The 14,791-nt window shown below is 60.8% G+C and overlaps 1 protein-coding gene across 3 annotated transcripts in view; it reads right to left on the bottom strand.

The window, feature by feature from the left end:
- RAB11FIP3 (RAB11 family interacting protein 3) overlaps positions 1-14,791 on the bottom strand; it is a 36,097-nt gene that overhangs the window by 4,993 nt on the left and 16,313 nt on the right. The window contains exons 3-10 of one of the 3 annotated variants that reach the window (XM_045283669.1): positions 13,996-14,087; positions 11,275-11,492; positions 9,301-9,450; positions 7,144-7,278; positions 4,270-4,305; positions 2,032-2,125; positions 1,795-1,898; positions 1,253-1,393 (exon numbers count right to left, since the gene is read on the bottom strand). In XM_045283669.1, the coding sequence (XP_045139604.1) occupies positions 1,253-1,393; positions 1,795-1,898; positions 2,032-2,125; positions 4,270-4,305; positions 7,144-7,278; positions 9,301-9,450; positions 11,275-11,492; positions 13,996-14,087 (970 nt within the window). The remainder of the gene's footprint in view (positions 1-1,252; positions 1,394-1,794; positions 1,899-2,031; positions 2,126-4,269; positions 4,306-7,143; positions 7,279-9,300; positions 9,451-11,274; positions 11,493-13,995; positions 14,088-14,791) is intronic. The other 2 variants (XM_030889000.2, XM_045283681.1) reach the window with 2 other exon arrangements.

Genomic DNA, 14,791 nt, shown 5'->3' with positions numbered 1-14,791 from the left:
GGGCACTCTGTACACGGACACCCACACAGGGCACTCTGTACACGGACACCCGCGCACGAGCACGCTACACGGACACCCACACACGGGCACTCTGTACACGGATACCCACACACGGGCACTCTACACAGACACCCACACACGGGCACTCTGTACACGGACACCCACACACGGGCACTCTACACGGACACCCACACAGGGCACTCTGTACACGGACACTCACACACAGGCACTCTACACGGACACCCACGCACAGGCACTCTACACGGACACCCACACGTGGGCACTCTGTACACGGACACCCACACAGGGCACTCTGTACACGGACACCCACACACGGGCACTCTGTACACGGACACCCACACGCGGGCACTCTGTACACGGACACCCACGCGCGGGCACTCTGTACACGGACACCCACACACGCGCACTCTGTAAACGGACACCCGCGCACGAGCACTCTACACAGACACCCACGCACGGGCACTCTGTACACGGACACCCACGCACGGGCACTCTGTACACGGACACCCACACATGGGCACTCTACACGGACATCCGCACACGGGCACTCTACACGGACACCCACACACGGGTACTCTGTACACGGACAGCCACACACGGGCACTCTGTACACGGACAGCCACACGCGGGCACTCTGTACACGGACAGCCACACGCGGGCACTCTGTACACGGACACCCACACAGGGCACTTCTGTGCATGGACCGGCATTCCTGTATATGGACACTCACACACAGGTACTCCTGTGCACATGTACCCACACACAGGCACTCTATACATAGACACCCACACACAGGCACTCCTGTACACACACGCAGGCATATACACTCAGGCTCACAGCAGCTGCAGGGACTCCCCTTAGAGACTAACCGTTCTTCTGTTAAGGGGTCTTCTGGTCACCTGCTGTGTCTCACCTTCACAGACTCGACAAGGTCCGTGGAGAAAGGGTTTAACAAGATGATGGGCTTTTCCCACGGCCTTCTGCACTGACAGACACGCCCCTTACACGTCGTTCTGTGGGTCCCCAGCACGAGTTTCTGAGAGGCTGCACGCTCAGTGCAAGCAGGCCCCGCCCTTCCCTCCAACCTGCCAGTGTCCCCCCACCCCACCCCACCCCATGTACACCAGGGGTGGCATCGGAGGAGCCAGAGCTCCCAGCAGGCGCTGCTGTGGGAGCTGGTTTGGCTGAGGACGCCCCGTCCATCTGTCCGTCCCCTCTCCCAGGCGCCCACCTGGCCTGCAGGGTCTCCATCTCGATGCTCTTTTCCCGCTCCATCCTGTTGAGGAGCTCCCGCTGCTTCCTCGCCTCCTCCAGCGCCAGCTCGCCCGCCCGCAGCTCCTGCTCCTTCAGCTGCTCCTCCAGGGCATTGGCTCTGCGCAGGCAGGTGAGTGAGTACCCAAGTGCTGGGCATGCAGGCAGGCGGGCCGGGGGGTCTTCTGAAGTGGCACTTGCCCCCAGCTCCACACCTGGCTCCAGGGCCTCCAGGGTGGCAGACACAGGGCAGAGGGAGCAGGGGACCTTCCCAGGGGCACAGCCCCCGAGGCTGCACTGACACGGAGGTGACACCAGTGTCCACAAGAACTGGGGGCTGGCCCAGGAGGGGTGGACCTCACAGAATACACATGCCCACTGAAAAGACACCTTGGGGTCCGCACAGCCTTGACAAAGACAAGGGAGGCAGGGACACCTGAGACACAGCCTGTGCTTGGGGACCCCAGGCCCTGCAGGCAGGCCTCTTCCCCGGTGGTAGCCCCAGCCCCTGCCCCAGCTGACCTGTGCACCAGCTGCAGGTTCTCATGGCGCAGGCGGCTGTGCTGCTCCCCGTTGGCAGCGCTGTCTTTCTCCAGCTCCAACACTCGCTTCTCCAGGAAGACCACCTGGGGGCAGGCAGCGCTGGAGCAGAAGGAAGCGGGCAGCCAGGCCCAGGCTGGGCCTGCCTCGCATGGTGCCCCCTGGCCTGGGGGGCAGGGAAATGGGGCTGCGGGGGAGGGGCAGGCCTGGGGGCCCCACCTTGTCAGCGATGGCCTCCTCGATGCCGTCCGAGGGGCCGGGGGGCAGGCCTTCCAGAGCCTCCATGGTCAGGGCTCCCGACTGGTGCAGGTGCCTGGGGACAAGAAGCAGGAGGGCGTCCCACACCAGAAGGAGGGGAGCCAGGCAGAAATGCAGCAGGGCACTCAGAGATGGGGGCTCGGCAGGGGGGTGCCCCCACCCGAAGGGCAGCATGGGATCCCAAGACACCCTCGCCCAGCAGCAGCCCGATGCTCTCTGGAGTGTGACAGTGGCCTGACCTCGGCAGGGACTTTGCCCTCTGTGGCAATAAAACTCCTTGCTGGGTCCTGACACCGCCTTCCCCAAGGCCTCCCCATGCAGCCACACCACCGACCTGGGGGACAGGGTGTCTGGAACCACAAGCTGGGCCTGTGTGCCTGCCTGTGCACTTTGGAGGCAGCTCGATAGCCCACTGTGCCCCTAGATGCCCAACCTGTCAGCCTCACCCTACCCGCAGGTGCCCAAGTCCCAGGGCCCCACCTTGCCCGCAGGTGCCCAGTCCAATGGCTCCACCCTGCCTTCAGGTGCCCAGCTCTGTGGCCCATGCCAGGGGCTGCCTGACCAGGGTGACATCTGGGACAGGGGACACTCACTTTGTAACCCAGCAGTAACTCTGCAGGGTTCCCCTTGCCACGTCTCAACCCAGGGGCCACCCCTCCCACCAGCCCCTCTGCAGCTGTCAGCACCCTGGGCGGTGCTCGGACTGCTTGCAGCAACCGTGCAGCCCATCTGTTGGAGGTCAGCTCCAAACTGTCACCAGAGCACAGCCGTGTGATGCCGGCCTGCCAACATTCTCACAAGATCTACCAGGCTCCACTTGTGCTTCGACCCTGACTGAGCTTTTCCCAGAAACATCCGAGGGCTGCTTAAGGATGGCACTGGCGCTGCGGCCGGACTGGGTGCCCGGGATGTTCTGGACTGCAGATCCCAGGCATCACTGGGTGGGGAAGTTTGTGACCAGCCTGACCCCGAGGGGACTGGGCACAGAGCCTCCATTATGGTCCTCGCGCCTGCGGCTCACACATGCACCGTGGGCCCGGGGGTAGGGTCTGCAGGGGGTGGGCACAGACAGCGACTGGAGGGACAGGACCCACCGAGTCCTTTCCAGACAGCCACCTCATGCTCACAGCACCCGGCAGTGAGTGTACCTCCGTCAAAAGTGCAGGTCTGTGGGGCAGAGCTGTGTGCCCCATAAGAGTCTGAGTCAGCCAAGGGGCACCCTGCAGTGGGAGCACTGAGCACAGCAAAGTTGGGGGGCTGGCACACCAAACCCGCCACTGATGCAGCAGGACCACGGAAAGAAAGGGGCCGGCAGGGCAGGGGATGTCACAAGCAAACCACTCTGGAATCTTCCAGAGCTCCTGGACAGAGAACAAGTTTTGTGGTGCTAAGAGTCACCAGGTCCGAAAGGACTCACTACTGAATCCAGGGATAAAGGCGATGTCCCCAAGGCTCCAACAGGGAAAGGCACCCACCAGAAAAAGCCCAGCCCTAGGAGACAGAACCGGACCTTCCACACCCGAGGGACATCACCACCACCTGGGGTTCTGAGAGCGAGAACTCTGATGACCACAAGGAGTGTGTGTGTGTGTGTGTGTGTGTGTGTAGGGGTCTGGAGGGCTGGGGGCCCTGTACCGGCCACGAGGGACAGCGAGGGGAGGCTGGGGCAGGAGGACCACGGGCTCCTTCCTACAGGTCCAGAAAGGGAGGGAGAGCAGGGTTCAGCACACAGGGCAGTGGGGCAGCAGCAGCAAAGAAAAGCATGGAGCCGATCACGAGGGGCACCCACAGCGCCAAGCTCCCTGTGGCCACTACGGCACCACACTGGCCGACACAGGGGAGGCCAGGTCAGGCATTAGTCGGGGACCCTGTGTCAGGAGTCCCCCACCACCTGGAAAAGGCAGTGCTGGACTGGACTGGTCAGGGCCACTTAGGTCCCAGAGTGAGCTCAGCCATGAGTCCTCTGTGGTGACACCAGCCCTCGGGACACCCAATAAATGAGGAATGCTGGACGCTCTCAACGACATGTCTGAGCCAACCCACCCCCAAAAAATACTTTACACACTGGCACCCTGAAAAGATCTAAAGCCCCAAACCATGGAGAGCAACTTTCAGAAGTTTTCTTACGTACCTGGGAAAGGACGGGTGGACCATACAGTTCGGCAGAGCATTTCCCAGAAACAATAGAGTTTTGCTTACCTTGCAACCTTCTTGCTGGAAAGCCGCTTTGTGGGGCTGTGCAAAAATCAGAACACACAGGAAACCGTGTCAGCACACCCGAGGAGGGGAGGGGGGACAGGAAATTTGGACTGAAGAGATAGGCTGGAGTGTCCTTGTCAGCCCGGCAAACAGGCACTCGGCATGCGGCCCCCAAGCGGTCCATGCATATAAACCATAGCCCCGTGCCTCCCCCTCAACAAGCCCCCACAGCCTCGCAGAACAGCCCCCATGGGTGGGGGTGGGAGCGGCAGAGAGAGCAACCCTGGCGCTCAAGTGAGGCCTCGTAGGAACGCATATCCTGGTGTCCATGGCAGGGTCCAGGACCACAGCCCAGAGCCCCTGCCCGTGCCTACACCCACTAGCCGAACTGGGCAAACGCCTCATGTCCCACACCAAGTTAAGTCACTGCCGGCCCTCCAAACACTCAGCCCCAGAAGGCCTGCCACAGGGACCTGGCCTGGCTAGGAGCAGGGGCGTCCGTCATGGTCTAACCCACCCTGGCCCCCTTTCCTGCGGCCACTTCAGAGCAGTCACCTGGCCAGCCGCACCCTGTCCTCTCAAATGATCATTTCTAGAGGTGAAAGGGATCAAATCTACCTTAGTTCTCACCTCTAGTGTCCAAGCGTAAACCTTTCCAGCCTAAACACCAACTCCTGCCTCCGTCTACATGAGGACCCACACCACCTCCGGGCTTCACTGCCCATCCCCAGCAGCCTCTGCGACTCCCCTCGGGCACAGCCAGGAGGCCCCTTTGGGGACGGTAGGTGGGGCCACCAGTTACCAAGTCTCGGCCACGCAGAGCCATGGTGACCCTTTCCCAGCTCTGGGGAAGGGATCCTTGCTAATTTCAGATGCTAGATTTTGTCAGTAGAGGGCGCTGGTGAAAGTGCAGGAGGAAGGCTTGCTCTTGGTTCTGGAAGGGTCGGCCTTGGTTCCTTGCAGGTCCTGGGCTGTAAGGCTTCCCCGGCCAGCAGAGCCCTGGGGCCTCCCCGGTGGCCTCGCAGAACATGCCTCCAGTGAGACGCTCCCTCTGAACAGTTCTCTCTGCAGCCTGGCAGGTGGAATTCCAGCATGGCCACCAGCACAGCCTCGGCCCTGGCACAGACAGCTGAGCCCAGCCTGGGAACTCTCCCCACCCTTCCTCTGCTCAGAGCCCCGCATGGCCTCCTGCCCGACTGAACCCTGAGTGGGCTGCAGGCTGGGACAGGAACCGGACTCCATCCTGATACCGTCCTTTCCCCGGACACTGGACTTTGCAATGCTGCTCACTGCGTGGATGCCCCATTGCCACTGAGCTCACAGGGCAGGGCCACGGCCAACAGCTCAGGCAGTCTGCACGAAGTCTCCCCAGTGGGGTCTTCTGACTGGGGTTCTGACTGGGGATGTGGGGCCACAGGGGCAATAATATTCAAGGTGGCTCTTCTAGTCACAGTCTAACTCCCACCAAACAGCCTTTTCTGGGTCTGCCTGGGTCTGATGAGACACTGGGGGAAATGCTGGCAGGTGTGGGTGACTGGGAACAGGACTCACTGTGAGTGCATCCTGTTGGGTGTCGAGTTAGCCCTCTGAGAAGCAGAAGGGGAGGGACCTTATGACCAGCAAGAGCCAGGAGTGGAGCACGTCCTCCGGACCCCAGATCCCTGTGCAGTGACTGTCCTGGATCCGCAAGGCAGCTGTGACATCAGAGGAGCAGCAGCAGGACGAGGAGACAGACCAGTGGGCTGCCCAGCCCACTGAGCACGTCAACCCGAGGGCCCTGGGCTCTGAGCCAGGGGGCTGGGCTGCTGCCTCTCGGAGCTGGAGCCAAGTCTCTGTGGGCATTTGCTAGCAGCCCTGAAGGAGCTTTGTCATGTATGCTGACTGCACATTGTGTTCCAAGCATGCCTCTCCCGCACCAGAGGTCCTCAAATCCTTTAGTCATGAGGATTCTGGTTCTGTGCGGCCATCGCCATGAGTTACAGATTCTCGGTGGGAAAGGAAAAGCTGAGAGCGAGCGCCCTCTGAGACAGGGCACTAGGTGACACTGACCACCAGGTGGCGCTGCGATGGGGTGGGAACCCACTGGACTCCAGGCTATAGGTGGCCGAGTCTCAGGCCATTCTTGGCTCCACAAAGCCAGAAGAGGGGACCAGGGCCACTCAGTCCTCGATGTGGGATGGGAGCACTTTCACACGGAGGCTTTAGACCAAGGTTCATGTTTCCGTGACAGCTGCCCACACGCCCATGCTTGGCCACTGGCAAGTCTGTCCACGGGAAGGACCAACGGCCTCTCCCCAGCTGGCCGGGCCTGGGAAGCAGTCTCCTCTAGAGAAACGGATGGAGGCCCCGAGGAAGCTTGCCCTGTCCTCATCCTCGCCACGTCCAGGGCCTGCCGTCCTTCCCAGAACTTGGTCAATGCTGCCCATGTTCCCCTCCAGGGCACGCCATCCTCCCTGACCACCATATTGTCTCGTATGCTCCTAAGCACTGACCACTGTAATCTCCTGAAGGCCCTGTGCACTGCCCACCAGGCTGCCATGTGGACTCCCAGCAGTGCTCACCATAGTGTCCCGTGGGCGCCTTGAGCACTAGCCACCTGAGCACTAGTGGCTAAGACCCACTCTGCTTCCTGAATCGCCTGAGTGGTCAGGATCAGGAAGGGACTTTCTGGGTCCCAGTTTCACAGCAGTTTCCCAGGCCACACAGCACAGTGCCCACGGTGCCCAGAGCCTGCCACACAGAGGCCACCTCCGCCCAGGGGACACGAGCAGGGAGGGTCGCATGCACAAGGCCAGGGTGGACACAGGCCCGGGGCCACAGCATGCAGGGACCCTAGGCTGCTCCTGCGGCAGGCGGGCCCCCTCAGGGGGTTACCTATTGGTCTCCAGATCACTCAGGCGAGCAGAGAGGTCCTCGAGGCGGTTGATCTGCTTGTGGCACTGACTACAGTGAAACTCAAACGCCTCGTCAGTGAGGATGCTGTGCAGCCTGGCGGCAAGGGGGTCGGAGCTGAGGAAACCAGATGCCAGTTCAGGAAGACAGGGTCCCAGAGACAGGGGCTCATGGGACAAGGGGCTGTGCATGGGGGACGAGGGCCTGGGCTGAGTGGGTGGCCAGCCTGGGTGAGCCCCCTGTACTGTCCGCGCCCTCAGCCCTGGTGAGACACCGCAGCTTGAGTGGCAAAGGGCTCGTGCGCACACCTGGTCCACACCCTCTCCCCGCCCCCAGCCCGTCAGGTGCAGCCTGAGAGGGCCATCACAAGGCCAGTGAGGCCCCGGGTTTAGGAGAAGGGACTTGACCACGCCACTGATGTGACCACACAGGCTGCCACTCATGTGCCTGCCCTTCAGTTGCAGCCCCAGGGGCCAGACTTGGTGACAGACTCAGCTGCCACTTTCTCGTGATGTCAGGCGGCCTTGGGGACACTGAGTGACAGCTGTGCCTCGGCCAGGGAGGGCGGCACTTGGGGCTCTGGACACTGGTGGAGAAGCTGGACTCACACAGAAGTCAGCAGTGGGAAGGAGGACAGTGCAAAGGTCACCCGAGATAGAAATGGCCAACTCACTGCGTGACAGAGGGCGTACTGCACACAGGGACATGAGTGCCAGTGTGGGCACACCAGCCCTGCACGCCAGGCTGTGCCACCATAGAGTAGGTAGGGGGGAGCTGGGCAGAGAGCTGTGTCATCTGGGACGGGACACCTGGGGGACAAGCAGTGCCACCTGGGATGGATGTGAGGGGAGGTCAGATGGGTAGGCATTCCCCCCCCCCCAGGACCATCAGTTGCCAGACTGAAGTGAGCCCGGCTCCCTGCTGCTGGGGACAATGGACAGGCTCCAGTAGGAGGAGTTCACACCCTACTGATAGTGGTTCCTATGGAGTCGCAGGGAACAGGTCAAAGTTAAGCTGCCGGTCCTGAATCTAGGATCCCCCATCTTGCCACATGTATACCCCCAATCCCTCCTCTTCCTATTGCGTGTATGTCCCTAGACCACCCCCTCATTACTGTGTAACCTATAGTGCAACCCTTTCCTGTGACATATGACTTTACCTGTAATTAGTGGGCTTGCATGGCCCCAAAAGGTAAATAGGTCGGGGCTAGCAATAGAGGGCTCTCTCTCAGGCCTCTCTCTCTTGCTGGTCGCTCCCCTCTCTTCCCCGTCTCCTCTCCGGTCCTCCTTCCCTTCCCCCTCTCTCCACATGGACCACCAAGCTGGGCTGAGGTGAGCAATGCTACCATGTAATGTGTCTGACTGCATTACTGTAATATCTCTCCTCTACCTCTCATGGTCTCGATGATTTTATGTAATACTTATAAACTTCAACTGTACAATTGTGCCTTACTGAACCTGAGGTAGCAGCAGGTGGGGCTGGCCCCCCACCCCCAATAAATTAATACTACAGACAGGGACACCTAGGGACAAGCAGTGTCACCTGGGACGGGGACACCTGGGGGACAAGCAGTGTCACCTGGGACGGGGAGCTGAGTGGAAAGCTGCTGCTATTCGACGCCTGGGGCTCCTGTGAAGGGCTGTGTCGCCGCTGCCTGGTGTGGACACAGAGCACAGGTGCCGAGGCTGGACCCTCAGCTTCAGCCTGTGGCCCCTTCCTGGCTGTGGCAACAGCTGGACAAGGAGGACTCTGACAACAGGACCCCAGGCGGCCACTGTGCGCTGGTGCTGGCCAGACGGGTCTCATGGGCAGGATAAGCAACGTCAGCTCCTGGCCTAGGTGCCAGGTTTCACTTCAACTCACTTGTTTCGGGCAAACCAAGGTGCTGCGCAGGGTAGCCAGCCCAGGGTGGGCTCCACAGTGAGCCACAGCAGCCCACATCGTCACTTCCTGAAAGAGGGCTGGGGCGCAAAGCCCTTGCTCAGTCACGGGGAGCAGCTGTACCAGGCCCCGTAGCCAGGAGCCTGTGGTGCCCTAGCCCACTCCCACGTAGGCAGCAACCCCAGAGCTGGCAGTGACTGGTTTTATAACATCCCCGAAGCAAGTTCTCTCTCATCAGGCGATGAGCGAGGGTGTTACCTGGGGGTGAGCAGGGCCGGGTCGCGACAGCCACCTTCATCACTGCACAGCACCTCTGGTGACAGCCCGCCCTCACTGGCCTCGCCATAGTCCTCGAAGTGCTCCTCACCGCCGATCACCGTGACGATGGGGGGGCTGTAAGAGTGAGGTCTGCGGGGCGAATCAGAAGAGATGTGGCCGCCAGGGGCTGGGCCTGCCACGCTCCTGCAGAACACACATGCACGCACACACCCCAGGGCCATGCAGGGAGGGGACAGACAGGGAGTGAGATGATACGGGGGCAGGCACTCTGAAACCCCCTTTCTCCTGAACACATCTGCAGTCTGGGTACGTTCCCAGCCACAGCTCCCAGGCACCCTGAGCTTGGACCCTGACCAGAGGGAGGCTCTGGGAGCAAGAGGCTACAAGCCAACAGTGAGGCACCGTCTTCAACCCTTGCTGACATATTTAATTTTACTGTCTCATAGAATACAAGGTGCAGAAGGGCAGTTTGTCTGCAGCTGTACATGTGTTAGCCGCAGCACGTGAAGTGCAAGTACGACGACTTTCTTGCTGTCTGCGTTCGGAGACTACATGTGGGGTAAGGAGCCAGGTACAGGTGCTGAGCTGACTAGGCGTAGACTGTGGGAGTCCAGTGTGTCAACCTGACTACACCAGGACTCTGAGTGATTTTGACAGTTAAGGCCTAGTAACCCCCCACAAGACACGTGGTCACCTGCAGTGCTGTGAGCAGCCAGTCAACTGTTAAATCAGGGTGGATGCAACCTCCTTACTCAGTTCACAGCCCTGATGCAATTGACAGGAAGCCTGAAGGAGCGTGGCCTACTTCCTACATAAGTGGACGCTGTGGGTCTGGGCCTGCATCTGTCTCGTGGACCTCCAGTTCTCTGGACTTGAGCCATAAGCCTGCCATACTGCTTGCCAATTCCAGGAGCCCTCAGAACCTGCCTTCTGACCTGCTGACCTTGGATCTACTTGGCTGTCCAATCACAAGCCTGACCTGCTGACCTCTGCAGACTGTGCTGTTCTTGACAATCCAGGGTTCCTCAGGCCCTGAAGCCACACCAGTCAAAGAAGCCTCCAGCCTAACGTCAGACCCACTGACTTGAGACTGGACTGGGTGTGCCGGCTTCTACCACCGTGAGTCGTCTTCGTCTCTCTCTATCGATGAGCACCAGTGGTTTGATTCTCCAGAGAAGCCAGGCCCACACAATACCGTGGGTCACTCTGTCATGTGTCAGCTTCTCCTCGACTTAAAACCCCACAGGGAGAGGGAGAGGGAGAGGGAGAGGGAAAGAATGACTGGAAAGAGACTCCCAAGCAGGTTCTCCCGACATCCCGGGAAGGAGGCAGCATCGAGAGACAGACTGAGCATTTTGCGAGGCCAGGGCAACCACATGATCGGGAACAAACACTGCACACATTCTCTCATAGGACCTGGAGTGCAAAATGCCCCACCAAACCAAACCAGAGGGCTCGGTCAGCACACCACAGCCACAACACAGGGTGGCATACAGCTGTGAAGGGACAGAAGGCAGGACCCCACTGAACAGGGCCCCTGCCCAGGGCTGAGGCCAAGGGCCCAGCAGGGGGGCTCCACCTCTCGTTCTCCATCAGAAGAACCAGCAGGCTGCCTACAACCTGAGACCTGGGTGCCTCCCTGCAGCACGCCACACGCGGACACAGAACCCTGCTCCTAAAGGCCCTGTGTCCTCTTCATCTCGGCCAAAGTCCACCTGGCCCAGCAGGAGCAGCTCACCAAGCAGGCAACTCAGGGGAGCCAGGGCCTGGCCCAAGTGGCCCTCCTGCTCTAATGGTCTCTGAATGACCCCCTGACCCCAATCCAGGCTGTGCATTTCCAGGAACCAACCTGATAGCTGGGTGTTTTGCCAACACCCCACCCACTCACCCACGGCCGTAAGGTAGACTTCTTGCCGAAACCTCCCCCCAACCCCCCATAGCCCCAGGACAGACCTGCCGGGCAGCAGCAGCAGCAGGGCACCAGGGTCAGTCTCCTCAAGGGCCATGTCCAAGCACTCAGAGGGCACAGCCGAGCCGCCCGCGCTGTCCGCGTCAGCTTCGTGCTGCAGCTCAGGGTGCACCAGGGTGCTGGTGTCCTCATCCGGGAAGGTCTCACACTCACTGTAGGTGCTCTCGGAGCCCATGTACGCGCTGTCTGTCACCTCCGTGGCCTGGGAGAGAGGGCACGGGTGAGCAGGGTCTGGGGCCAGCAGAGCAGCAGGGCCCACGGCATGTCTGGCAGAGACAATGGCTGAGTCCGCAGGAGACTCGGGGGTGCGGGGTGGCAGCAGCGTAGGCCCAAGAAGACAAGGGTCCAGTCGCAGGCCCTGCCCCTGCTCATCTGTGACCTTGGACACATCTCTCCCATAAGGGGCCAGTCACCACACCTGTAAGGCGGAATGACAAATGCAGACCTTGCCTGTGAACAGCCTGGCCAGTGGCTTCTCAAAGCCCTCGCACCCCCCTACTCCCAAAGCCAGAATAGCCAGCTGAGAAGCAGGTGTGCCAGGGAGGGAGCAGGTTCCAGCTGCTCGGCTACCCTGTCCCCCAAAGGCTACCCAGTCTGGCTGCAGTGTGGAGAGGCCCTGGGGGAACCGGGCCCACATGGGCTGCACAGGAGTTGGGGCAGTGAGGTCAGGTCTACGGGGGAAACAGTGCAGAGAGGCAGGCAAGGGTGACTGAAAACTGGAAGGGTGTCACCGAGTCTATGTAAGAGGGGGGTACTCGGAACAGTCTGTCCAAGATCTGATGCTGGGAAACCTCTTGAAAGATCACTGGCTCTGGGGCCCCCTCACCTAGACCTCTGTGGGCCAGGCCCGCAGCCCTCTCCCGCCCCAAGGAAGAGGCACTCACGCCCGGCCCGGTTGGTTCGGCTGCAGAGGCCGGTCTGAGGCAGGCAGGAGTGGCAGGGAGAGCGGGCAGCTCCAAGGCCAGAGCTGGGCCACAAGAAGCTCCGGCGAGCTGCCTGGACAGTTACTGAGAGCAGCTGCCCGCCCGCACACTGACTGACACAGCAGTGCCAGCCCGGGCCGGGCAGCGCCAGAGGCAACACTTTCCTAGTCTGCACAGGTGGTCAGTAGGGACCCCGGCCATGCCCACGCCTGGGGGGAGGACTTGGCTAGAGGACCAGCGTGTGGGCAGGGCACAGTGTCCTCCATTGGGTGTGGGATCTGCTGGCAGCTCATCCGTCCAGGGCTGGGCCCCTCCTCCGACTGAGGGCACTCATTCACCATGGCACGGGGCCCAGAAATGGATGTCTGCAGACCCATCAACTAGCTGGGTGCCTGGTCCCGTACTGTCCCACATGTCCATGCTAGAATTTTCTAGTCAGATACAGAAGGGCAGAAGCTCCTAGCACCCCGACTCTTGCCCCCTGGAGTGGGGCAGACCCCGGGCACCTGGGGATCCCTGCACAGGGACGCTACAGACATTCACCAGAGGCCTCTGCAGAATGCTCCGCACTCCAAGCAGCACCTGGAGGTGGGCAGCAGGTAGCTCATGGCCAGGAACAAGGCAACAAGGCTCTCCCCTGGGGCTGAGGCCCGACCAGCCTCTCCTTAAAGGTCTGGGATTCGGACACCCAGGGTGTTCCCTAATATCCATTCCTTCTACTCACAGTCTCCCCAAGGTATGTTCACTGCTGTCTGCACCCAACAGGCCCTGGCCTGGTCCAGGAGCCCAGCCGCCCCCTTCTACAACCCGCACACATGACACCCGAGAATAAACACGCTGTGTTAGTCCTGCTCACGGAGGCCCTGGGTGAGAAGCCAGCCGGGCCCCCTCCTCCCTGGGGCCCCTTGCAGAGCAGGCTACGCCCCGCAGTCCCAACACTCACCGCAGACACGAGGCCAGTGCCCAAGCCCAGGGGGGCGGCTTCTATGGGATGAGGGCAACAGCAGAGCCCTCCTGAGTGAGTGGGGGGCTGGGTCTCTGTGAACCCTGCGTGCTTCCTCGAGGGCTCATCCCTCCCTGGGACAAAATTTAACCTGCTGCAGACACGCTCTGCTGGCCTCCAGGAGGGGCAGGAGCAAAGTTCAGGAAGCGTCCTCCACCTTGGACAGACTGACATGGGGCTCAGGACAGTGGGCTTTTGTCTCTGACTTTGGCCTTTCTGATAAGATTCGGTACAGAAAGCACATTGGCCGGTGCTTCTGCTGGGGAGGCTTTCTCCTCCAGCTGTGGGTGGGGGCAGGCAGCACCTCATAGGAGCCAGGATCGTGGGGTGGGGACAGGCTAAGCAACACCCCCCCCACAAGTCCCCACTGTGCAGCCTTGCCTCCACCCTCCAGGGAGACCCCAAGTGTACACACACACACACACACACACACACACACACACACGCTTCCCCGGAATTCTGCTTGGAGCTGCCAAAGGAACCGACTCACTGTGGGCCCCAGGGAGGCGACTTGATGCTGCACCCCCCAGCCAGCAAGTCACTGGGCAGCAGGGCATCTGGCCAGGAGAAGCTGGAGGCTGATTAGGCCTCCCTGACACGGTATCTGCCCTCATGCCCACACCCCACGCATGAGCACATAGGCCTGCGGACTGTCTGCAGGTTACATACTGTGTGCACATCCCACGAGCTCCACCCCCTCAATCCAGAACTCCAAGCCCACCCCTCCACCCCTACCTTCAAGACCCTGCCTCTCTGCCAGCTCTGGAGAAGACACTTGCCTCATAGGTGACAAAGTCGTCAAATTCATCAGGACAGGCCGGACCCTCCTCATCCTGGGCAGGGATGACGCCATACAGGGGACCCTCGGCATCTGCAGGGAGAGCCAGGCATTGGCACAGCAGCAGGCTGCACATCCTAGCAGGGTAGGAGCAGCTTCCTGGGATCGGAGGTACAGGCAGACGGCATCCAGCCCAGCCAGGCCCCGGAAAAACCCGTGCCAGCCTCAGGCAGGGGTGCATGGCCAGAGCCCATCCTGCATGGAAGGAGGCTGGCTGGGGACAGGACAGGGTTGGTTTCCCTCCTTGGAAAAACCAAGCAGCAGGGAGGACAAGAAGAAGGGGTCTAGCTCCAGGAAAATGCCGAGCTTCTATAGGGCCAGGTACTAATATCTAAAACTGTCACAGTGTGTCAACAACAGGTGGGGGGGGGGGGCACTTGGTGGGTCACCCACACAGCAGGGCCTGACTCAGTAGCCCACAGGGGGTGCAGTCCTGACAGCCACGAGGGGCTGGGGCTGGAAGCCACAGAGAAGGCAGACCGACATCCAGGAGTGCACACACCTGCCCCCCCAGGAGACACTGAAGGACAAAGGACTCCAGTGGTGACCAGGGCAGAGGGGTGGGGTGTCACGTGGAGTCTGTGTTTCTGGTTGAGGCGGTGATTAAGTTTTAGAAACCGGCAGTGGTGGGGCTGCACGGGCACAAGTTTGCATGCGCACACACAGAAATACACACGCCCACAAGCACACACACACCAGCCTTACACTTCTGAAACAGGCCTGAGCCACAAAACCAG

The sequence above is a fragment of the Echinops telfairi genome, unplaced genomic scaffold, assembly GCF_000313985.2.
Source record: "Echinops telfairi isolate 266 unplaced genomic scaffold, ASM31398v2 ScPeMD7_5;HRSCAF=22, whole genome shotgun sequence".
NCBI classification, from domain to species: domain Eukaryota; kingdom Metazoa; phylum Chordata; class Mammalia; order Afrosoricida; family Tenrecidae; genus Echinops; species Echinops telfairi.
The sequence above is the reverse complement of the archived record's forward strand: the minus strand, read 5'-3'. Positions and strand labels throughout refer to the sequence as shown.